The sequence below is a fragment of the Aspergillus fischeri genome, genomic scaffold, assembly GCF_000149645.3.
Source record: "Aspergillus fischeri NRRL 181 1099437636264 genomic scaffold, whole genome shotgun sequence".
In the NCBI taxonomy this organism is placed as follows: Eukaryota; Fungi; Ascomycota; class Eurotiomycetes; order Eurotiales; family Aspergillaceae; genus Aspergillus; species Aspergillus fischeri.
In genome coordinates this window covers 5,161,429-5,183,235 of record NW_001509762.1, presented here as the reverse complement: position 1 = coordinate 5,183,235, position 21,807 = coordinate 5,161,429, and the positions used below count along the sequence as shown (strand labels likewise).

General features: G+C 51.5%; 9 protein-coding genes across 9 annotated transcripts, besides 1 other annotated feature; 5 read left to right on the top strand and 4 right to left on the bottom strand.

Moving 5' to 3' along the window:
* Positions 1–1,288: 1,288 nt before the first annotated feature.
* Positions 1,289–5,168, top strand: NFIA_089690 (DUF3433 domain-containing protein; the record flags this gene model as incomplete). Its single annotated transcript, XM_001260908.1, has 2 exons — positions 1,289–1,340; positions 1,411–5,168. The coding sequence occupies 2 exons, from the start codon at positions 1,289–1,291 to the stop codon at positions 5,166–5,168; spliced, it is 3,810 nt and encodes a 1,269-aa protein (XP_001260909.1).
* Positions 5,084–5,130: a microsatellite.
* Positions 5,169–5,460: 292 nt separating the features above from the next.
* NFIA_089680 (ketopantoate reductase family protein) lies at positions 5,461–6,616 on the top strand (the record flags this gene model as incomplete). Its single annotated transcript, XM_001260907.1, has 5 exons — positions 5,461–5,504; positions 5,551–5,644; positions 5,696–5,750; positions 5,801–6,000; positions 6,053–6,616. 5 exons carry the CDS (start codon positions 5,461–5,463, stop codon positions 6,614–6,616), a joined length of 957 nt encoding a protein of 318 aa, XP_001260908.1.
* Positions 6,617–7,818: 1,202 nt separating this feature from the next.
* NFIA_089670 (lytic polysaccharide monooxygenase auxiliary activity family 9 protein) lies at positions 7,819–9,333 on the top strand (the record flags this gene model as incomplete). Its single annotated transcript, XM_001260906.1, has 3 exons — positions 7,819–8,005; positions 8,055–9,031; positions 9,082–9,333. 3 exons carry the CDS (start codon positions 7,819–7,821, stop codon positions 9,331–9,333), a joined length of 1,416 nt encoding a protein of 471 aa, XP_001260907.1.
* A 406-nt stretch (positions 9,334–9,739) lies between these two features.
* On the bottom strand, positions 9,740–11,345 carry NFIA_089660 (FAD-binding oxidoreductase; the record flags this gene model as incomplete). The annotated part of the gene is made up of 4 exons (XM_001260905.1): positions 9,740–10,220; positions 10,270–10,765; positions 10,810–11,230; positions 11,277–11,345. The coding sequence occupies 4 exons, from the start codon at positions 11,343–11,345 to the stop codon at positions 9,740–9,742; spliced, it is 1,467 nt and encodes a 488-aa protein (XP_001260906.1).
* A 254-nt stretch (positions 11,346–11,599) lies between these two features.
* NFIA_089650 (FAD-binding oxidoreductase) lies at positions 11,600–13,195 on the top strand (the record flags this gene model as incomplete). Its single annotated transcript, XM_001260904.1, has 3 exons — positions 11,600–11,680; positions 11,751–12,664; positions 12,712–13,195. 3 exons carry the CDS (start codon positions 11,600–11,602, stop codon positions 13,193–13,195), a joined length of 1,479 nt encoding a protein of 492 aa, XP_001260905.1.
* A 12-nt stretch (positions 13,196–13,207) lies between these two features.
* Positions 13,208–14,211, bottom strand: NFIA_089640 (SDR family oxidoreductase; the record flags this gene model as incomplete). Its single annotated transcript, XM_001260903.1, has 3 exons — positions 13,208–13,267; positions 13,317–13,678; positions 13,779–14,211. The coding sequence occupies 3 exons, from the start codon at positions 14,209–14,211 to the stop codon at positions 13,208–13,210; spliced, it is 855 nt and encodes a 284-aa protein (XP_001260904.1).
* An 897-nt stretch (positions 14,212–15,108) lies between these two features.
* On the bottom strand, positions 15,109–16,538 carry NFIA_089630 (uncharacterized protein; the record flags this gene model as incomplete). Its single annotated transcript, XM_001260902.1, has 5 exons — positions 15,109–15,463; positions 15,518–15,613; positions 15,663–16,140; positions 16,218–16,274; positions 16,340–16,538. The coding sequence occupies 5 exons, from the start codon at positions 16,536–16,538 to the stop codon at positions 15,109–15,111; spliced, it is 1,185 nt and encodes a 394-aa protein (XP_001260903.1).
* A 938-nt stretch (positions 16,539–17,476) lies between these two features.
* Positions 17,477–19,455, bottom strand: NFIA_089620 (putative cytochrome P450; the record flags this gene model as incomplete). Its single annotated transcript, XM_001260901.1, has 7 exons — positions 17,477–17,657; positions 17,736–18,006; positions 18,290–18,434; positions 18,483–18,570; positions 18,663–19,117; positions 19,174–19,302; positions 19,351–19,455. 7 exons carry the CDS (start codon positions 19,453–19,455, stop codon positions 17,477–17,479), a joined length of 1,374 nt encoding a protein of 457 aa, XP_001260902.1.
* Positions 19,456–19,770: 315 nt separating this feature from the next.
* On the top strand, positions 19,771–21,581 carry NFIA_089610 (cytochrome P450; the record flags this gene model as incomplete). The annotated part of the gene is made up of 5 exons (XM_001260900.1): positions 19,771–19,963; positions 20,010–20,015; positions 20,066–20,117; positions 20,165–20,923; positions 20,975–21,581. 5 exons carry the CDS (start codon positions 19,771–19,773, stop codon positions 21,579–21,581), a joined length of 1,617 nt encoding a protein of 538 aa, XP_001260901.1.
* Positions 21,582–21,807: the final 226 nt, after the last annotated feature.

Below are 21,807 nucleotides of genomic sequence, written 5' to 3'. Positions count from 1 at the left end.
TTCAAAAAGAGCTGGTCTCTGAGACAATAATAATCTTCTCTTTGTAAAAAGATGCTTAACGCCTCCCTACATGCAGGAGATGATATTCACTACATTTCTAGAATAGATAGTGAATTACTCAGGTGATAGCAGCTAAAAGGGTCCTAGAGGAGTATAGCCTTTAAAGTAAGGTTAAATCACATATGCTACCTTAGTCATGATGTTTGCTGGAACCCTTGATATCAATAGTCTTGGAGGAGAAAGATAACTTCCATATCTTCCCAACAAAAGCCATCTGGGGTAATCAAGCTCATGTTTAGCAACATTCCTGATGTTAGCAGTCCATAACCTGATTTTGAATGCCTCACTTCGTATGATGAAGCACCATTGCTTTGTTCTCGCAGCCAACAGTCAGGCGGGTCCATGCCACGTATTGAAGGAATTGACCGATCAAGATGGGAGTAATTCATGGCGAGCGTCGCTTTCCTATTGTCACATCCAACACTTGACCATCGGACATGCCAGTCTTCCCGAATTGCTTGAAGAGTGATGCTATCATGTTTGTTGCCTCAAAATCTATGTCCCCTGGTTGATTCGTCCGGTACTGATAGTTCGAAGGTGAGGAGAATCCGTGGAAAATCACTTCGATGTCCTCGACTAATAATTCATCCTCCGCTCGACAGAATGCACTGCTATCATCCATAGACCAGCGGATGAAGCTGGGGTCGAAGAAGGGTATTGAGGCCAAAAAGGTGCCCGAACTAATTTTACACTGCATAATATTTCCACCGACAATAATGATAGACTAGGCGGTGGAAAGTCTGGCCGAGACGGAAGACCAGGGGCTAAGCCTAATTTGCTTGGTGGTTGTGCCCTGATCCCAACTCCGCCTCGTTTTCTGAGTCGTCCATTGGCTAGTAATGGCCCGGTCCCACTCAATCCAATCCAACGACCAACCAATGGTCGAGACATCGTACATAGGACTCCCGATTGGGGAAAAGTCGAGCGTCTTGGCAAAAGGGCGATACTTGGCAGTTGGCACAGCTGAGAACCTTCGACGTCGATCTTCAGGCCTGAGGCGTCATCCTCACAAAGAGACTGGCCGGCCCTTCTCTTCTTTCATCTCTGCCGTCGATTTCTATCAGCATCCATCATGCAGAAGTCCTCACTCCGTCTCAGCAATCATCACCAGAGACGATCCCGCAATTATTACGGGTTGAAACACCTCTTTAGCCGAGCGTCCTGCGATGTCCTCGTTTTGGTTACCTTCCGATACCGCCGTTAATTTCAGAGCGCATGCTCTCCAAGCATGTTCTGGGGTCGTCAGGAGAAGCTGTCCGATGTCTGGCTTCAGCTTACGGGTGAGACACTAATCCTTGTGTGAAAGCAGTGTTTGTTCAGCACATTTCGTTGACCACTACCTACATTCAGCTCGCTATCTCCGAACTTTCGACCGATCCCAGTCTCGTCATGCATCCCCTAGTCCAACCCCCGGGTGGCGGCCGTTCGCCTTGCGCCCGACATATCTCTCCATACTCGGTATTCTCATGCTGATAATGTTGGCGGTGCTTGAGGCACTACGTCGATATACCGATCGCTATGGAGGCCTCGTCTTCTACCAGGATACCACAGACCTTTCCAGCCGCGCCACATTCGCCTACAACTACGTGCCCGTTATCGTTGCCCTGATACTCGTCACATCCTGGTCTTTCATCGACTTTGACGTCCTGCGGCTTGAGCCGTATTTCCAACTTTCTCGCCCCGAGGGTACTCCAGCCACGACGTTATTCATCAATTACAATTTTGGTCAATCGTTTCTGACCCCACTTACTTCGGCCAAGAGGGGTCATTGGGTCGTGTTGCTCGTATCACTTCTCACAGTGTTGATGCGGATCTTCCTACCCGCTCTGCAGAGTGCGGTGTTTGAGTTGAGGGAAATAAGCATCCTGAGCGACGAAACCATGCGAACATGGCCGGATCTTGTGGACCTCGCTAGCCAGGCTCGGTGGATTACCGCACAGGAAAAGAACAATTGGGACTTTTCGACTCTCTCGGCAGGCAGTCCCTTTCAGAAGACTCGCTCTGCCAAGTACGCCGTGGCCCCTGTGGAAATTCCCACGGACGACTTCCGAGAAAGCACGGTATGGACACTGAACCAAACGATATACTGGTCAGAACTTTCTTGCCAGGATGTCATGGTGAATGACAGCCTGGAAGTTTTCGCAAACGGGACGACGGACGGACTGCCAATCATCTCATGGAACGTCACGGGGGTCCAGCTTCAGCAACACGGCCAGGATCAAAGGTGTACCCTGGACTTTCAATACAGCAACATATTCTTCCCTTCGAGTGATTATGTCCAGATTCGCTACTGGGAGCCAGTCTGGACGGACAACGTTTCCCAGTCATTCACCACCAACGGTTGCAACCCGTTTGATCTCTACGGCATACTCATTGGTGTCAACGCTACGCGCGCCACGGGCCTCGATGCGGATGACATGTCACTATCTGGAGTCACCTTCGCATCCTCGGCAACGCTTTTTGCCTGCAGTATCGACTATCGCAAGGCCGACGCAAAGCTCCAGCTTCATGCCAATAGCTCCATCACCTCAGTTGACATACACCCCGGCACCACCACCAAATTAACCGACGATCAGTTCAACATTGACGAGTTTCAGGGCTTCCTGTCCCATAGAGCCCCTTATACCAGCGACATGCTCTTCTTTCGGATCAACGAGACCAGCGGCCAACGCGAAGTGACGGAGTTGCCCGTTATTAGTCAAGAAATAGGTGATTTGGAGCCTGTCGTAGTCCTGGACTCGTCAGACGTCATGACAAAAGAAGAGTTTGAATCCAAGGTTACGCGGGGCGTTAAACAGACGTTTTTGCTTACCATGGGACGACTCTTCAATCTTGACGAAGCCCCGGCCGTCGTACCGGCGACACGGCTCACCCGGCAAGTCACACTCGCGGTGGTCGATTTCGCAGCTTTATGGTCCGAGGTCATTCTTGGTCTGGGCGTCGTTATCACCTTAGGGCTGTTACACGTGTACAAAAACCGGGAAAACGTGCTTCAAAGCGACCCGTGCTCCGTTGCAGCCATGTGTAGCATTGTGACAGACCTGTTTGGACCCTCCAACATTCTCGCCGATCCTCGGTTTGAGTTTCATCAGTATTCCACGCGACAACTCCGTCGGCTTCTTCGGAATTGCTGGTTGCGCTGGGAACCTGGCCCGGGCCCGAATGGCAGACGCCTCGCAATCGTCACCTCAGACGGCTCTCCGATCCAGTTGGACGAGCAGCTGCGCAGGCGCGCTGATCCGATGCCACACTTTCTCGTCATTCCCTTTTTTATTATTGAATTCCTCTTGCTCGCCGCGGTGATCACAGCCATGAGCTTGGTCGTTGCTTCACTGACCCGGGATGGCAAGTTTCGACATCTTACGCAGTCCGACTCGAGCTTCTTTCAAGTGGTTCTGTCAGTTTTGCCGTCCATAGTTGCTTCGGCCGTTGGTTCTCTCTGTACCTCCATTCACCGCAATGTCAGCATCCTTGAACCTTGGGTGCACCTTCAGCGCGGCAGGGCTACGGCGGAGGCCTCATTGTCAATGAACTACTCGTCGCAGACGCCGTTGGCAGTGTTGGTGAAAGCCGTACGACACCGTCATATTTTGTTGCTCCTGATATCAGTGGCATGTGTCGCCAATACGGCTCTTACCGTCGTTGCTGGTGGCTTATTCACACAACAGATGACTAGCTCCTCTCTCCCTACCTCGTCACTGGTCACCAACTACAGCAATGCTGTTTTTCAGCAAACCGATTTTGCGGCAGACTTCACTGAATACGACATCATCCAGACCAGTATCACCACCGGAGTGTCGATACTCCCATGGACGAGTGCCAATCACTCTTTTGTTCCCATCACGATCAAGGATCCGGATTCTGATGCCCTGTACGGGGCCAACACGCTGGGTATCGGAGCGGACCTGGCATGTCAAGAGTTGTCTATCGTCGATAGTCTGGTTGTGAATCCCCAGAATGGATCTACGTATTGGGAATATCAGACTTTTGACGATCCCAGTAGGCACTGTAAAGTCGACATGACTATGCTGCAGCATCCACATGAGGACATTACACTTTCCATTCACTTTTTGTCTCCGGTGGTTACCGAAGACGAAACGTCTGATTGCCAGACATCCACTGTGGTGGTTCTGGGTCGGTGGAATTACACTGCCGGATCGCCCATAACCGACCGAAACACTATTGCTCTGCACTGCGAACCCAGAATCAAGTTGGAAAACTACTCGATCACCTTCGATACGAAAGGCCAAATCCAAGATTTGAGCCCCATTGCCGGTACAGCCATCACATCTGGCCCCATGTACGACAATGCGACCATCAGCATGGGACAGTTCAACAAGGTCTTTGCGGCCATCCCGCAGAGCTACATCAGCAATTCGACTTATGATCGCAAGACATACATCACGTCGTATGACTGGGCCGGTTTCCTAGTTGCACGTTTGTACAGGCGTCGAGATCCGGGGTTTACGTCTCTTAACCCTGAAGACCTTATGAACATGTCCAGAATCGTCTATCAGTGGGTCTATAGCACTTATTTTACCATCTGGAGGGGTATTTACCTGCAGCCGCTGGACAAACCGCAAGCCGCTCCGAACTCGACGGTGATCTACAACACATGGACTATGGTACCGTCCATCCCCTCTCTAGCTATTGCATTGATGATCATCGCCCTCGATACGTTGATCGTTCTTATTGTTTTTGGCACACGCCGGGGCCGCTTCAAGGGTCCCCGCGTGCCACGGTCCATTGGTGCAGTGATGCCCTGGATTGCTCACAGTCGCATGCTCCAGGATTTCCGCGGCACCTATTTTTGGACAAGCATGCAGAGACGGATCCACCTTGACCGACTGAACAAGCGGTACGGATTCCGGATGTTCCTCAATGCGGATGGTCACTGGCGCTATGCGGTGGACGAGGAACCGCCCGAGGACAAAGCGGCAGGTGAATTCGAGGATCAGTTCAAGATGTCGGGGGCTATCCAGCTGCGTGATTTAGGTACGGACACTTCTGACTCGAGCTCTGAAGCAAGTCCTGAGGCAGCAAGCCTTGAGGCAAGAAGCCCTGAGGCAACGAATCCGACGACCCGGGTGGTCGATCGGCAGGAATAATGATTAGCACACGATCTGTTCATGTATCATAGATAGGGAATATATATCCTGATATAAATGGAGTTGGGGATATCAAACGGATGGAATATGTATATACTATAATACCAATTCAATCACCTGCATTGTCATTACCAACAACGTAGAGAGGCTTTATATAGAGCAGCTAATTCAGTAAGTTGATTGAATTACCGGAAACAACCGAGATCGGCCTATGCCAACCCCGCAATCGGCGTCAATTTAACGATGAATATGGAACACCAGGTACAGCGCACCAAACGTACCATATCACAACATGGAAAAAGAAAAGATTAACGTCCTCCTCTATGGTCTAGGAGCGTAAGTCTACCTGAATATATTCTCTATAGAATACTCATAACCCCAGGATCGGCTCCTTCTACGCCTTCATTCTGCACCGCACCAACCGTGTCCGCCTGACAGTTGTCGCTCGATCAAACTACGAAGCTGTCGTCAAGAATGTAAGCAGTAAGCATCTAGCACCTCTGAAACTTACCTACTAATGATACTAGGGCATCTACATCGACAGCGCCAACCACGGCCAGCACCGCTTCCATCCTGATCTGGGTAGGCTGCCTGCATCGCTATCACAACCTCTAGTCTAACCTCAACTGTAGTGATAAAGTCACCATCTGAAGTAACACATCCATATCACTACATCATCTGCGCGAACAAGGCCATCGATCAAGACGCCGTAGCCGCGCAATTGGGCCCTGCGGTAGACGACAACACCACGTTCGTGATCATCCAGAACGGAGTGGGGAATGAGGAGCCCTTCCGACGGGCATTTCCGGCTTGCTCGGTTTTGACCTGCGTGGTATGCCCCGACTCACCCCTCACTTTGTAGTTGCTGCTGCTGACGTGTCTAGACATGGGTAGGCGCAACGCAGACCTCACCGGGTGTGATCACGCACATCAAATCCGAGGATCTGCAGATTGGGCTCTTCCCGAATCCTTCGGTTGAAGTCTCGGTTGAGAACTCCCGTCTGGAAGAGTTCACGTCCTTCCTGACGGTCGGGGGGACGAAGTTCCAGGTTGTGGAGGATATGCAGCTCCCCCGGTGGGAGAAAGTAGTTTGGAACGCGGCGTGGAACTCGATTACCGCGCTGACGATGGTTGATACGCAGACGTGGTTGACTTCGTCTGCGGACGCGGCGCCGTTGACGAGGCGTCTGATGGGGGAGGTTATTGCTGTGGGCAGGGGGTGTGGTGTTAACCTTGACGAAGGGCTTGTGGATAGATTGATGGACAAGATCAATGCGTTACCCGGGATTGGGAGTAGTATGCAGGTTGATTGTCGGAATGGGAGGCCGATGGAGATTGAGGTTATTTTGGGGGTTCCGTTGCGGAGGGCGAAGGAGTTAGGGATTGATACGCCAGTGTTGGAGACGTTGACATGTTTGCTACGGGCTGTGGATGGGCGGTTTCGTTGAGCTTGTGCAGCAGAGACGCTGGGCCGAGGGCACTGAGTGCAGCATCAGAATGTCCAGTTGCAGCATGAGCTTCCCTTGGAGGATGATATTCAGGGGGAGTATTCGCCGTTTCCGCAGTTTGATCCGGTACAGGAAGATTTTGTTTTTTCAGAGCCGCATGAGAGTCATTTGGGATGCAGGTGCGTGCCAATAACCGGGTTTTGGCTCCGGATGCTGGGGCTGAGTTGGTGAAGGCCATTGCGAGACGGTGGAGATGTTTGCCAATAATCTGGATGGTCCTGACTCGGCCCCTCTGGTCTTAGTATCTTCCTTATCTAGAAATATAGATTGCCTGCTACTCTAGTTAGAAGGACTATTCGATCGTCGTCTTGGTCATAGACAAATCACTAGATTCAGAACTAGATACAGTCTTGAGATTTGAACAATATCCAAGCTGAGGACAAAATGGTACTCTACTCGCAATTGAGGAGACCCTTTCGAAAGTGAGCCCTGTAGGTTAGCAGCAAGAAAGCAAATTAGGGGGATTAGAAAGCCCCGTATCAGTACGCCACCGCAAAAACTGACCATTGTACGGCGCCAATCCTAGTCGGGTGGAGATGAAGCTATCCACAAGGGTACAATATATCTCAGCATAAATTCAAAATGCAATAGACTTTTGAGGGATGCCAATTACATTCAGATCGCGGCATTTGACATGAATTAGATTATTAGCAAAACTAGACACATCAAACCGGCGTCTGGCTAAACCTCCGTGGTCCAATTGTGAGTTATTATCATCAGGACAAAGGATTGCCAGTGCCCTGCCAAGAAGAAGGCGTGTTTGAGAATATCTCCGCCTGCATTTCTGAAACACGATCCATCGAATATCGCTGAAAGCTTCAATGAGAAATTGACCAAAACATGCAGTGGATATGGGCCCTTGCCTTGTTGGCCCTCCTGCTTTATTTCCACCAGCCATTCAGCGCAGGCGCTTAACGAGGGCGTTATCCTAAGCGCTCTACTTTACAAGATTGCAAGACCCTTGGCTGACCCTTCATCATTGATTCATTGTTACATTTTCTCTGTGGATTTGAAAGTATTTAAACAAGATGTGAGCCGATCATGTTGATCGTTGATGCAAGTTTTCCTTCTCACATCATTCTCATCTGCTTGACGCAGTTGTCATTCCTTTTACCCACTTATTCATTCCTTTGATCAACAAAATGTATAGAAACTTCCTCCTTGCAGTGCTGGCACTGCTTTCTGCATCTGCTCATGCTCATACCACCTTCACGACCCTCTACGTTGATGGTGAGAACCAAGGCGATGGTGTGTGTGTGCGCATGAACCGCAACCCAAGCAAAGCGAGCTTCCCCATTGAGCCTCTCTCTAGCAAGGACATTGCATGTGGTAAGTCCTCCAATACCATGGCTTTGAGTATCAAGACTAACAGAAAAAGGATATGACGGTGAAAAAGCCGTCGCGCGCGTCTGCCCCGCCAAGGCATCCTCAACCCTCACCTTCGAGTTCCGCGAATACGCCGATGGCTCGCGCTCGGGCTCTATCGACGAAAGCCACAAGGGTCCCTGCGCCGTATACATGAAGAAGGTCGACGACGCGACGGCCGACAACAACGCTGCCGGTGACGGGTGGTTCAAGATCTGGCAGTCGGACTATGATGCAACTGCCGGCAAATGGTGCACCGAGAAGATGATCGAGAATAACGGGCATATCTCCGTGCAGATCCCGGCTGATATCGAGGGTGGATACTACCTTGTGCGGCCCGAGTTGCTGGCTCTGCATGCCGCGCAGGATAACCCGCCCGATCCGCAGTTCTATGTTGGTTGTGCGCAGGTGTTTGTGCAGTCGACTGGGACGGCTAAGCCGGCCACTGTCAATATTGGCGAGGGGACATATGATTTGAGTCTGCCTGGTATGACGTATAATATCTACAAGACGCCGTTAGAGCTGCCGTACCCTATGTATGGGCCGCCGGTGTACCAGGCTGGTAAGACTGTGTCTGCCAGTCCTGCCCCTACCAATACTGCTTCTGCCAATGCTGGATCCGACAAGTCTGATTCTGCATCTGCCAATGCTGCGCCTGCCCCTGCTGCGTCCGGCAGCACTGGATCCGAGAAGTCTGCCGATACTGAGTCGGCCATTACTACGCCTACCAATGCAGCATCTGCCAATACTGAGTCCGGGAAGTCTGCCGATACTGCATCTGGGAATGCCGCATCCACCAACACCGAATCCGAGAAAACAGAATCAGCCCCCGCCAACGTCTGCAAGAACAAGACCAAGAAGAACAAAAAGAAGAAGCGCGCGATGCTCGTCCAGAACAAAGGCCTCAAGCCAGAAGGCTGTATCCTCGAACGAGACAACTGGTGCGGATTTGAAGTGCCCTCGTATACAGACGAGCAGGGCTGCTGGGCTGTAAGTTCCTTTCCCCTTCATTTCATCAAAGAATCAAACTGACAAAATAGTCATCCAAAAACTGCTGGGATCAAGCCGACGTATGCTGGAACACGGCTCTCCCGACCGGCTCAGCACACTGCCAGATCTGGTCCGACAAATGCACGGCGCTCGACGCATCATGCAGCAACAAGGTGTTTCCTGGTCCGCCGAATGCAGGCCAGGATCTCACGCCGAAGAAGGCTTCGTTGGTGGGGTCTATCAAGGTATTTGGGCGGGGTGTACGGTCGCATATCAAGAGGAGGAGACATGCTCATGTTTAGACTTGCGTCGATTTGATTATCCATCAGAAGCACATATCATATCAGGGAAGAACGTGAACGACTGCCATAAATATAGACACATTCTATGACTAGAAACTGATATTGGCTATATAAAGTTCAAACTTCGGCAACTTTACTTCAGATCCCAATCTAACTAACAGCAACGGTCCACGACGCTCCAACAACTAAGACAATATTAGTTGGTCTGCGGAAGTGGTGTCCTCCGATCAATGTCTAGAAGCGGTGCCCTCAAGGGTCAGCTTGGGAGTGCACTTGCTATTTTGATTACGGAGGATGTCTGGTATAATCTTTCGTCTTAGCCCAGAGCCGTAAAGGTGACAGCACGGGTTGATCAACTTGATCATGCTGAATTGGATATAAGCATGTATGTACAAGCTGACTGCATTCAATTGACTTTGAAACCCCCCGGACACAGACGTTGGAAGACACCTTGAGGATCATACTTTCTCGCAGTCCGCCGCAAAAATGCTTGTATTTTATCCCCATAGCTCGCTATAGGGTCCTGCCAGGGCGCACCATGGTTGAGGTCAATATACGGATTATATGCACAAGCTGCCTTTGCGGCGCCGATGATATTGTTCGAGAGCTTCTCAGCCGCCGCGCTGACGATGGGATACTCCTGCGAATGGTTGAATGTAGCAGATAACAGTGCCAGGACGAGACCTTGTCGGGGTACGTCTAATCCCAGGACATTCCCGCCTTTGATAGCACCTTGGTATGCTATAGCAGGGACGATTGGCTCAATGCTAATGGACCACTGGATGCTGGGGATAGCTGAGACTTCGGCGATGCTCGCATTCCACATGTCAAAGACTTGCTTCAGCAGGTCAAGATTGTTCTCAAAGGTGACTGCGAATGTGAGTTGTCTACTGTTGTTAGAACGTACTTGTCATTGTTGTCAATGTGATGTCTTACTGGCGAGAGTTTGGGGACAGCGAACCTCCCTCGGCCGCGAGAGCTTCAAGTGTCATTACTTTCGTGCTGGCCATCGTTTGAGGCTGGATCGAGGTAAATTGTCTGAAAGGCGCTGGGTTCTCTTCTGGACTGGCATAGGCTAATAGATTGGTGAGCATAGGGCCCGTGGCTGGGGTGAATGCAAAGTTGTGAATGAGCCCGGCCTTGACATCGTAGTTCGGATCGGATGTGAAGCGATAGAATGCGTCCAGCTGTTGGTCAAGTGTGCTCACTGGGTAGTAAATGTGTCCTCCCCATACCTGCCCTAGAGGAAAGGTCCTGAAGATGAAGTTCGTTACAATACCGAAATTATTTGCCCCTCCTTTCAGAGCAAGCCAAAGATCGTGCTCATTGTCCCTTGTCGCGTTGACAATCCTGCCATTTGCGAGGACCACCTGAAACTCGACAACGTTGTCACAGGCAAAACCAGCTTCCGTAGCAAAGTAGCCGAAGCCGCCTAGCCTGTCAGATAGGATAAATTCATGTTGATGATAGACTTACCACCCAAAGTAGTCCCCCCGACTCCAACAGGACTATCTCTCCCTCCTGGTACAGACACTCCGAGTCTGTCCAGGACTGCATACACCCTTCCCCATCGCTGTCCAGGCCCGACTGACACGAGGCTTCCGTCCGTTGAGGGAACAACCCAGTTCAAAGCACTGAGGTCAATAGCCACGCCGTCCTGGATGTTCGCACTCCCGGCAATTGCTCCATGGCCACCACTGCGAACAGCAAACTTGCAGACCTTGGGAACAAGAACTCGCAGCGCTTTGGAAACGTCCTCAGCGGAAGTCGCTGACAAAACGCATGAAGGGCTTATCAGCTGCTCTTGCTGGGACCAGTATGAATTTACCGAGGATTCATATGCCGTGCTATTTGGATATAGTACCCTTGAGCCTAGGATACTCGTCAAAGCCTGACACTGCACAGAGTTAGTAAGTAGTATACCAGGAAGAAAAGTCGCCTACACAAGTGGATGTTGCAAGTGCGAACGAGGGTAGAATGGAGATAGCAAATAGAATGCTACCAACGTCCATTCTGACTAGTAGGCCACGAGGAGGCCACGAGTATATCCTTGTCTGATGGCGGAGGTGAACTGCAATTAAGGGAGGGGAAAAAGGCGTAAGGAAATCAGAGCCAGACACATGGACTGCCAACATGACACAGGCTAAGTATAATAAATGACTCCTAGTCTGATCCCGTCGGACTTTCTTGCTTCATCTTCTTTATCTCTTTTTACTTTTTCTCGTATTCATTTCTTTGTCCTCGGATACTAACCTGGCCTTGCAGGATGGAAACCAACCAGCTACCCATCGTCAGCGACAATGCTACCAATCCAGTCGTCGATTCTACTTCTGCCATGAGAATCTGCGTATGTCGATCCTTTGACCCTCAGACCCTCTGCCCGCTTCAACTACTGACTACAACACTGACCACAACAGTGCCTCGCTCTATCCACCATCCTCGGCGACAAAGTCTCATTCCCCCCCACCAATCGCTACAAATCATGCATAGACTCTTATTTCGCACAACAAAACTCCAACCTCCAGCCTCTGTGCATCGTCTCCCCCACCACAGTAGAAGAAGTCTCTACCGCAGTCATCACCATCACAAACAGCAACTGCCAATTTGCCATCCGCTCCGGCGGCCACACCAGCTTCGGCGGCGCATGCAACATCGCCAACGGCATCACCATCGACCTGCGCGCCCTCAATGCCATCACTCTTAGCGAAGATTGCACCACAGTGTCTGTCGGCGTCGGCGCATCCTGGGGTGACGTCTACGCTTTTCTCGATCCGCTTGGTCTTTCCGTTGCAGGCGGACGAGCGGCACAGGTCGGCGTGGGCGGGCTCACCATCGGCGGGGGCATCTCCTACTTCTCGCCGCGGTACGGGTGGACCTGCGACACCGTAACTAATTTCGAGGTCGTACTTGCGAACGGGACGGTCGTGCAGGCGAACGAGAACGAAAACCCCGATCTTCTTGTGGCACTCCGCGGCGGGGCGGCCAACTTTGGCATCGTTACAAGGGTCGATTTCCGTGCGTTTGAGCAGGGGCCTATCTGGGGCGGGACTGTTTACTGTGCCCTTGATACGATTGACGCGCAGCTGCGCGCGTTTGCAGATCTGAACTCGGCGAAGGGGTATGATGAGTATGCGTCGCTGATTACCAGTTTTGGGTTCGCGAAGGGAAAGGGCGCGGCGGTGGTTAATAGCGTTGTGTATACCAAGGCTGAGGAGTGTCCGGCTGTCTTTGAGCCGATTATGGAGATCCCGTCGATGTTCAGTACGATGCGGCTGAGGAGCGTGCATGAGATGTCGCTGGAGCAGGGCTCGTTTGCGCCGAATGGGAAGAGGTATGCATTCTGTCCGTAATTACATGCAGGGAGCACTGACGATGTAGACAATTGTCTGCCGTGACGACACATGCTTCGACTGTCCCCATGCTCAACGCGACGTATCTACGGTGGAGTGCTAGTTTGGCGGCCATCGAGGATGTCCCTGGCATTGTGTGGTCCATCTCGTTGGAGCCGCTCCCACCTGCAATCTATGCTCGGGCTTCTACGACGAATTCTATGGGTCTGTCGGAGGCTTCTGGCGCCCTGGTTGTCACCCTCCTCAATGCTACGTGGGAAAATGAGGCGGATGATGCGAAGGTTGAGCAAGCCGCGCGCGCACTCTTTGATAGAATTGAAGACGACGCGCGCAAGTTGGATGCCTACGAGCCATACGTTTATCTGAACTACGCCGCCGAGTGGCAGGATCCGATCGCTACCTATGGAAAGGCGAGAGTCGAGAAGCTGCAGCGAGTGAGCCAGGCCGTGGATCCAAAGGGGGTCTTCAAGAACAAGACGCCTGGTGGTTTCAAAATTCCTTTCAGTAGCTAGTCATGGAGGCAATCAACTCTTTACACTCTTCTCCAGTTCATCCAATCCCTGCCCATTGCTCATCATCCGATCCTAAACCGTTAGCTCGACACATCACCGAGGAACGTAACTCATAACTCACCAACAACCAGACCGGACACCAGCGCGACAAGATCCTAACAGCAGCACTATTTGGTCCCTTCCAGACCAACCCCCCGCTGCCGCTGCCTTTGGCCCCCAACACATCATCTACAATCGACTCTGCAAACTCCGCAACCGAGCACCCCTTCGGCCCCGCCTGGCCCGTCGCCCACTGCGAGATGACATCCCTAATCGCCGCATAGCGCGAGCCCGCTGGCAAAACCACCCGCGGCTCATTATCATGGAACGAGGTGCTGACGGTGCCCACCATCAGGCAAACAACGCCGACGCCTAGGGGGGCCAATTCCAGCCTAAGCGTCTCGGAGATCTGCATGACGGCCGCTTTGGATGACGAATATACCCCTGCACGATGCCCACATTAACCCATTATCCACCCCAACACGAAACATGCGTCCGAAAGCAACAGAAGAGATGAGAAAAATGAGAAGAGGGGAGGGGATACCAATCCAAGGCGTATTCACAACGGCCCCCACACTGCTGAGATTAACTACCCTCCCCCGATTGGCAACCAGCAGGTCCGCGAATCCCTGTATCATCCGTGCCACACCCCACACATTCGTCTCGTAGACTTGCTTCGCGTGCTCCAGGTCCGCGTCCAGCAGGGGGATGGTATACCCCGCTCCAGCGTTATTGACCAGCACATCCAGCCCGTGGCCGTGATCCTGCACGGCGCGGACGGCGGCGGCGACGGAGGCCGGAGATGTCACGTCGAGCTGCAGGAGGGTGACATTGGAGAGGGTGGTCAGTGGGGAGGGGATTTTAGCGGGTGATCGGGCGGTGGCGAAGATGTGGTGGCCTCGTTTGGCGAGGGAGAGGGCGAGAGCTGCTCCGATGCTGTTGGCTGAGCAGCCGGTTATGAGGATGGTTTTGGGCATTGAAGTCGTATCTTGGAGTTGGACGATTAAGATCGGATGGTGTCTGTTTGAGATTGAGATTGAGATTGACAGTGGATTGTGTCTGCGATGGGGAGATGTTGTTTATGTGATTGCCTAACGAGAACAGGCAGGCGTCTATTATCATTCACTATTATTGTGCTACGGTAAGATAGGAGTTGATTGGATTCTGGCAAGGGTCCCTCTAGTCTCCCTGTTGTTCAATCGTGAGGATCCTACTGACAATCTCCAAAGGAACATCACAGTATACCCAAGATGTCAACCTAAACTGTAACAACGCTTGGCTTCAGCTATAAAGTACAAATAGTGAAGAAGAAAGAGACCTACGAGATGAGCAGATGAGGGGAACAGATCAGGCTGGGAAGACTAACGGAGACTCACCGAGTCTTTGCCCAGTTTGGACTACTGCATCCTGTAATTCCTGTATCTGCAGCTAAGCTCGGCCATCACATCCTGCATCCTGTCCGTGCAAGTGTAAGTGTCGCAAATAAATAACATGTTTCTATTTTAAAGCATGACTATCGCTGCCTGTTTCCATCGAATCATGTCGGGATCCGCGGTAACTAAAGTAGGACGCGGGTTCTACTTGCTTGATTGTTGCCGTTGGTTGGCAGTATTCTCTCGAGAATCCTATCTGATTGACATTATCGAATATCGGAGAAAGTTGAACACGACGCGAGGGGCCAAAATGATGGACTGGACTGGACAGGAAGTTGCAGGGACGGGCCGTCCGTCTGTCTCGAGGCGACGGTCGAGAACAAGTCGAAAGCGTTATCCTGAAGCATGTGAATGAATCATACAATATTAACAGCGATTATCATTACTATTAACAGAAGGTCCCCGACAAGATCCTTGTCTACTCCAACAATACCAGTGATATCATACAATGGAATACTCCCGAATCTCCTGCTCAATGTTGACCTCACGGGAGATTCCCCTTCCCTGCATTGACGGCCGTTCCCCACCCCGTCCCGCCTGTATTTTGGTGTTCGTTGCATAAGCAAAGTCTCTCAGCTCATGGTACTGACCCGTCGTATCGTCCAGGAGATGCGATGGGGACGGTTTATCCTTGGGCATATGATGGTCTACCGTTCCGATGACGGAGCGGCCCCCGCTAGAGCTTAGTCTTGAGCGTAGAGACTTGAGAAGGGCCGATTCGAGGATGTGGCTTCTGAAAAAGGCCGCGAAGAAGGGCATCGAACTGACGATGATGGCGACGTTGTTCTCGACGTTTCTGGTTTGTCATTTGTCAGCGGGGTCTCAAGATGGCTTTCCTGAGCTAGCGTACACGCAGATGAAGAGCGCACTCTGGGTATAGGTGGTGTCAGAGGTGGTTAGCAGCTGAATGCGAAAAACGAGTGCGATGACGCTGGCGACGATACCCCTGCACTACTCAGTATCTCTTCGCGTTTCTGGTATGGGGTTTCACGTACATCATGGCGGTCGAAAAGATGATCAAGAGCTTCCATCGCTTCTTGCGCGGAAGTTGCAGCTTCGAGAGAAGCGGGAGCGGCAGGATGAAGATGTAGATGTCCAGAACCACGGAGAGGGCTCCCTGCACGATACCCCAGTATATCAATTTCTCTGGTCGGTGGTTGACCAGCAGATCCTCCCATGTCTCTCCGATATGCGGTGCGGCGTAGTACGATTCCAGACCGACGCCTGGCCAGTAAAGAAGAAAAGTGAAGAGCAGACCGAACCGGATGGCGTATTTCATCGGTTTCTGGATGGTGAAGATCTGTCGACATAGTAGGAAAATGGAGGATTTCGCAAAGAAGATGACGGGTCCAAGGATGGTGCCTTGTGCGTAGAGAATCTGGAGAACTGCATGGTAAGCACTCGGAGAGCAAGCAACAGGAATTGTCATGCCTTCATGTATCTGGCGGTAAACCAGCAGGCGGGTATATCCCACTGATGACGGGTGTATTTGAGCACTAGACGGATCATCAGTCTAAATCTGCGATGAATCTCATGGAGCAGAAACTGACTATCCAGAACCAAGGCATTGTATGTCGCGGACAGCGCCAGCGCGATGACCACAAAGCCTACAAGCGCTCGTCAATATCTTCTCAATCTCGGGAAGCTCTAGAATCGCTAGTTCGCAACGTACCGTCAGCCCAAGTCAGCTTGCGAAAGTTCGTATACAGCCTCGCTGCTGAAAACAGTGTCGCCCAAGCGAGCGTCACTGTTGTCACAGCGATGGTCTCAGCGGCCAAGTTCGGTGGGTTTACGAAGTTGGATGTCTGGCCTGGTGGAGGTTCAGCCGCTGGAATGGCGCAAAGATCCGTTCCTGGTGGGAGGGAAGACATTATGCGAATACAGCATGGAAACTATCATGCTGTCTGTTGCCCAGATATATCGAGCTGTGAGGACAGAGTGAGACGTTGAGTATTACTTCAATCTAAATGCGCCTGTTGACTTTATTGGGGGCAGCCCGTTTGCTGCTCGCAATGCAGCCAGGCCAGTGTTACATGCCAATATTTATTGCCTAAAAGTAGCTCCTCCCCCGAACAAAGAGCTCGAGGTATTAGCTTTGTAAGTAAATCTTAGATAGCTCTAGTTCCAGGTTTCCGAGCATCGGATCACGGGTTATTCTTTGTTCTTTTAAGTTGTGGGATCAATTATGCTTTGCGCTTATTCCAGCTCAACAAAGGATCGAGAAGTGTATGACGCAGAGGATTTGATGATCATAATCCGTAACCAAAAATGATTTTTCAAGCGAGAAACTCGAATCCTCTTCTTTAATTCATGAAAGCTAAAAACTACTAGTGAGGAGTATATCTCAAATTATTGTCCATGACTCCTCCTCCATACAGCGTACAGGTAAAGATGATCGCGGAACACTCTTACTACTTTACACCACAGTCGAATGAGCATCCATTGGAGGCAACGTGCAGCCAGCCTTACAGCCGATGAAGAAGTTGACAAGTGTGGGATACGACCTGATCCTCTGACTGGTGGGATGTCATTCTGCAGCTTTTATTTGGAGGGGGGCCGCTTACAGGGTATGATGGGAAAGTGGATAGTCCATTCCACTGTAAACAGTTAATTGGATTGTTGGCAGAACGTGCAGAGAGTAAAGGCAGTGGAAAAAAGCAAACTGAGACCTGAATGTCACCATCACCGAGGCTGCTATGGTGTGGTGGAGGTGGCTCGGATGTCGATCTGCTTTTAGCTGCGTCTACACTCTGCAGGATTGCCCCATAGCCAACCACTATTCAAAGCATCATCCTTATCGTCATCACCATCATCCAGTCAACGCTTCTTCTTTTCTCTTGAACAGTACAACCGTCCCTTCACGGGGGACTATGCTTGACCGCCACGTCCTCCACCGTTGGCTCTTGGGATCTTCCAACCGACACTCCCATTTCTCCAGAATACACACCATAATCAGCTTGAGGATTGTTGCGGCGTAAAACCTGCCGGGACTATGGATCATCAAGCATGTCAGCTTCAGAGTATGTCTTACAAAAATAACAATGAGGGGTTGACTTAGTTCCCCTCACCAGGCCGTGTTTCCCAGCCCCCAAATTGGCCAGTCCACGCTAACATCTGTCATCGTCAGAGGGCTATTCTCGGGCACGTCCAGAGACACATCTCCCGCGCGTAATTGCTTATTTGCTCTGGCGAATCGAAACCCGTCGAATGCTTGCGGATTCCGGTATCTGATCCGATCGCGCATCATCGCTCGTTGCGGGATACATACCCAATTACCCTCTGCGACTTCGAGTCCATTGGAGAACACGAATGGTGTCAGCGCTTTTCGTCGGACGGTAACTGCCTACATCAGCAAGGGTTGCATGTACTATCATCCAACAAGGATTGCCAACACCCACTTGCATCCGAGTTAGTGCAGCGAATCGATTCCCGCACAAAACTGTCGAGGAGGGGCATCTCAGCCACCCTCCTCCTGCACGAGCCCGCGAGATATTGTTGGACCTCCGCTCGAAGCGGCTCAACATAGTCGCTATGCAGACAGAGATCTTCGATGGCGTATGTGGTGGTCTAAGTTACCGCTAAACGATTAGCTTTTAAAGTTTCCTTTTTGATCCCAAAAAACGGTTCCTCCTTGCTGAATGCGGCCTCACCATTGCCAGCTGGTGCACCGAACCAAACCAGACGGCGATAATCTCACCAACCATCCTGGTCGTGGTCCATTGTATTTTCCGTGGCGACGTGTCAATCAGCCACTGCATGCAATCCATCTGCAGGCGGTTAGCCGAGCGACAAAAATTGTCCCAGCTGAGTCCCACCGGAGCATCCTCTTGCATAGACCTGGTCGAGTTGGCCCTCGTTGCTAACCGCTTCTCCACAACGGGCTCCAAATAGCGGAATAGTGTCCTAACGGCGTAGTGTTGTCGCGTCACTAGGTTCGCAACGGACCTTGTTGTGGTCAGCCAAGTCTATTCAGTTGCTTTGTATCAAGTGCCCACCGTCGGAGGAAACCCGGAGTGATACGCAAAATTTCAGCGGCTAGGATAACCCTCTGCGGGAATTCCAAGGCAGCCGCGGTGAACTCGGGATTCTGCGCTGCGACACAATAAGCCTGGCGGTGTCTGACATGCCAAGGGTAGTCGTACCAAGTTCCTCCCCGAAGAAGGCAAAGCTGTTGACCTTGGTGACCGTTCGCTTGATCATAGAGAACAATCTGCAACGCACGAATCCTGCTGCAGTCAGATGGAATCAAGCATGACTGGGGCGGCCCCCACTTACCGTCGCTTCCAGGTGCAACAAGCTCGTCTGCAATGGCAGTCTCGACGATCCTCTGCAACTCAGGCATTAGGATAGGCAGGTGAGCCGTAAGCCTACTGCGCAAGGCACGGACAAAGCCGGTCCCCTCGACACCTCGTTGGTCCTGCCACTCAAAGCCAAACATGGTGTATTTAGGCTGTAGAATCTACATCTTGTGTTACCTTCTGCTTCAACAGGGGCCAGGGGACATACCTCTTTAGCTACAGCATGTAGTGACAGGTTTTGAAGCGGCGCGTTGACCAGCTCCGCGATATGCTCGTTCGACGTAACCAACAAGTGATCATTCGAGGGAGTAGATATCTTGAAGGGCTTCCCCTCTGCCTGTTTCAGTCAGAACGTATCACTACCTAATGAGGAACGTTCACGCACTGCAATATACGCCTTGTCGATGATTTCTGGTCCCCGGGCCAGATACCACAGACCGCGGATGCGTCTGAAACAGAATATCAGGAAGGTGACGAGAATCTCCAGCATAACGGCTGTAGTCGATTGTTATCATGGAGGTATAATGCTCAGCAAGCCGGGAAAAAAAAGTCCAGGCGTTATTATATACCAATAGGTCAGACCAGTTCGGCCCATCTCTTCTCGACATGGCCCGGAACGGACTTGCGCGTACGCCTAGGAGATATGTCGACATGGATTTGGCGCTTGCCAACACCAACAGCAATATGCACGGACTTGACTGGCTAGGAAAGATGTACACTTACGTACTCGCTTCCAGTAGCGAGTACATAAACCGAGCCGCATCCGTTACGTCTTCCTCGACTGGATTGTCGCCTCCAACTCACCATGCTTTCTGACGCAGTTTCTGCAGCGATCGACTGGACCGGTCAAGGGATTTCCTGGGTTAATCAGGAGTATCCAGCTCTGACGGTAGCAGTTACCTCTGCTTGTGTTTTGGTCCTATGGAGAATATGGCGGTTCACCATATTGCCTTCGTATCATCCTAACGATCCGAAGGAACTACCATACTGGATTCCTTGTAGGTTATCCTCCCTAGCATTGAATCACAAACTAACAACGTCTAGTTCTGGGTGCGTATTCCTTGTGAGTCTCTGAATACGTACTTTCTAATTGCGACTAGGGCATGGGGCGGCATTCTTCAGCAATTCCAACGCTCTTCTGTCCAGAGCAAGGTGCGTCGCGATTCTCCGCTTATGCGTCATAGCTCACTAGTACCTAGAAATTATTACAACAACATCCAAGATCCGTTCGCTCTGACCATTGCTAATTCTCTCATCTACGTCATCACTAAACCCCAAGACGTCGCTGAGGCGTATCGCAACACCGACACTCTCTCCTTCAACGACTTTGTGCAAGCCATGATGCGCGCCTGCGGGAACACCGAGTCGTGCGTAAAGACAATGTACAAGCCTCTGTCCAAGGACAAGCCCGGGTTCCCCAATCCGCATGGCAAACCGTTGGCGACGCTGGCCCGCCAGATGCACATCCACCAATTATATCCGGGGGATAATCTGGACTTCCTGGAGAAGCAGTTCTTGGACTGGGTGGAACCTCGGCTGACCCTGGACGCCCTCAAACGGGAATGTCCCTATGCAATTCAGAGTGATCTCCCAGCGGGTAAAAAGGATGATGGCATCGTCCTGCCATTGATGCAGTGGTGCTCTGATTATTTCACCAGGGCCGGCCAGCGGGCGTATTTTGGGCCGGCGTTGCACGGGATCGATCCCAAGCTGCCACAGACATTTATTGTTTTTGATGAGCTGAGCTGGCAGGTTCTGTATCAGTATCCTGAGTTTCTGGCGGGGGAGATGAAATCCGCGCGCAATGCAATCCAGCGCGCGTTGAAGAAGTATATCCAATTGCCTCAGGAGACGAGGCAGGGAGATGCATGGTTCACAAAGGCGATGGAGAACGAGATGCGCGCGCTGGGTATCAGCGAGGATGACATTGCGACTATGCTGGTGACAATCTACTGGGGGTACGGCCCCGCATCTTACTTACGATAGCATACAGGAAGCTGACAGCTTAGGATCAACACCAACACGCGCAAAGCAGCGTTCTGGCTACTCACCTACATCCTCCACTACGGCCCGCAGCACTACATCGACATCATCCGGCAAGAGACGCTCCCTGCCTTCTCGTCTGACAAGTCGATCCCCGATCTGGACTACCTACACGACAACTGCCCTCACCTGGACGCCATGTGGAACGAAACGATCCGTCTCTCCGCGTACTCTGCCTCCGTGCGCTTCGTTACGTCCGACACCATTATCGGCGGCAAGATCCTGCGCAAGGGAAACCGGCTGATGATCCCCTACCGGCAACTGCACTTTGACGAGAGCATTTTCGGCGTGGACTACCCTGTGGAGGAGTTCCGACACGAGCGGTTCATGCAGAAGGGCCGCAATCTGACCCGGAGCGACAACTGGCGACCGTTCGGGGGTGGGACGACGCAGTGTCCTGGTCGATATGTCGCCAAGCGGTTTGTGTTGCTGTTTGTTGCGATGCTCTTGCGGCGGTTTGATGTGGAGCTGGTGACGAAGAGGATCCCCGCGGCTGAGGAGGGGAAGCCTGTGCTGGGGATTATGTCAATTAAGGATGGAGAGGATGTGTTGGTGCGAGTGAGACCGAGGTGATCTACTGTACTATGTATTCATCTCAAGTGGTTTGAGCTAGAAGAAGATATCTTCTCAATGAAGCAGCAGGTTGCATGCCAATCAGTCCCAGTCGTTGAAAGCTACACATTCGAATAGTGACAGCTCGGCAGTCCATGTCAAAATATGTTTCACCTCAGCGTGATCTATCACCTTTCATCGGCCTCGTCAGCTCAGCCATCTCCCAAATCCCAATTCAGACAACTCA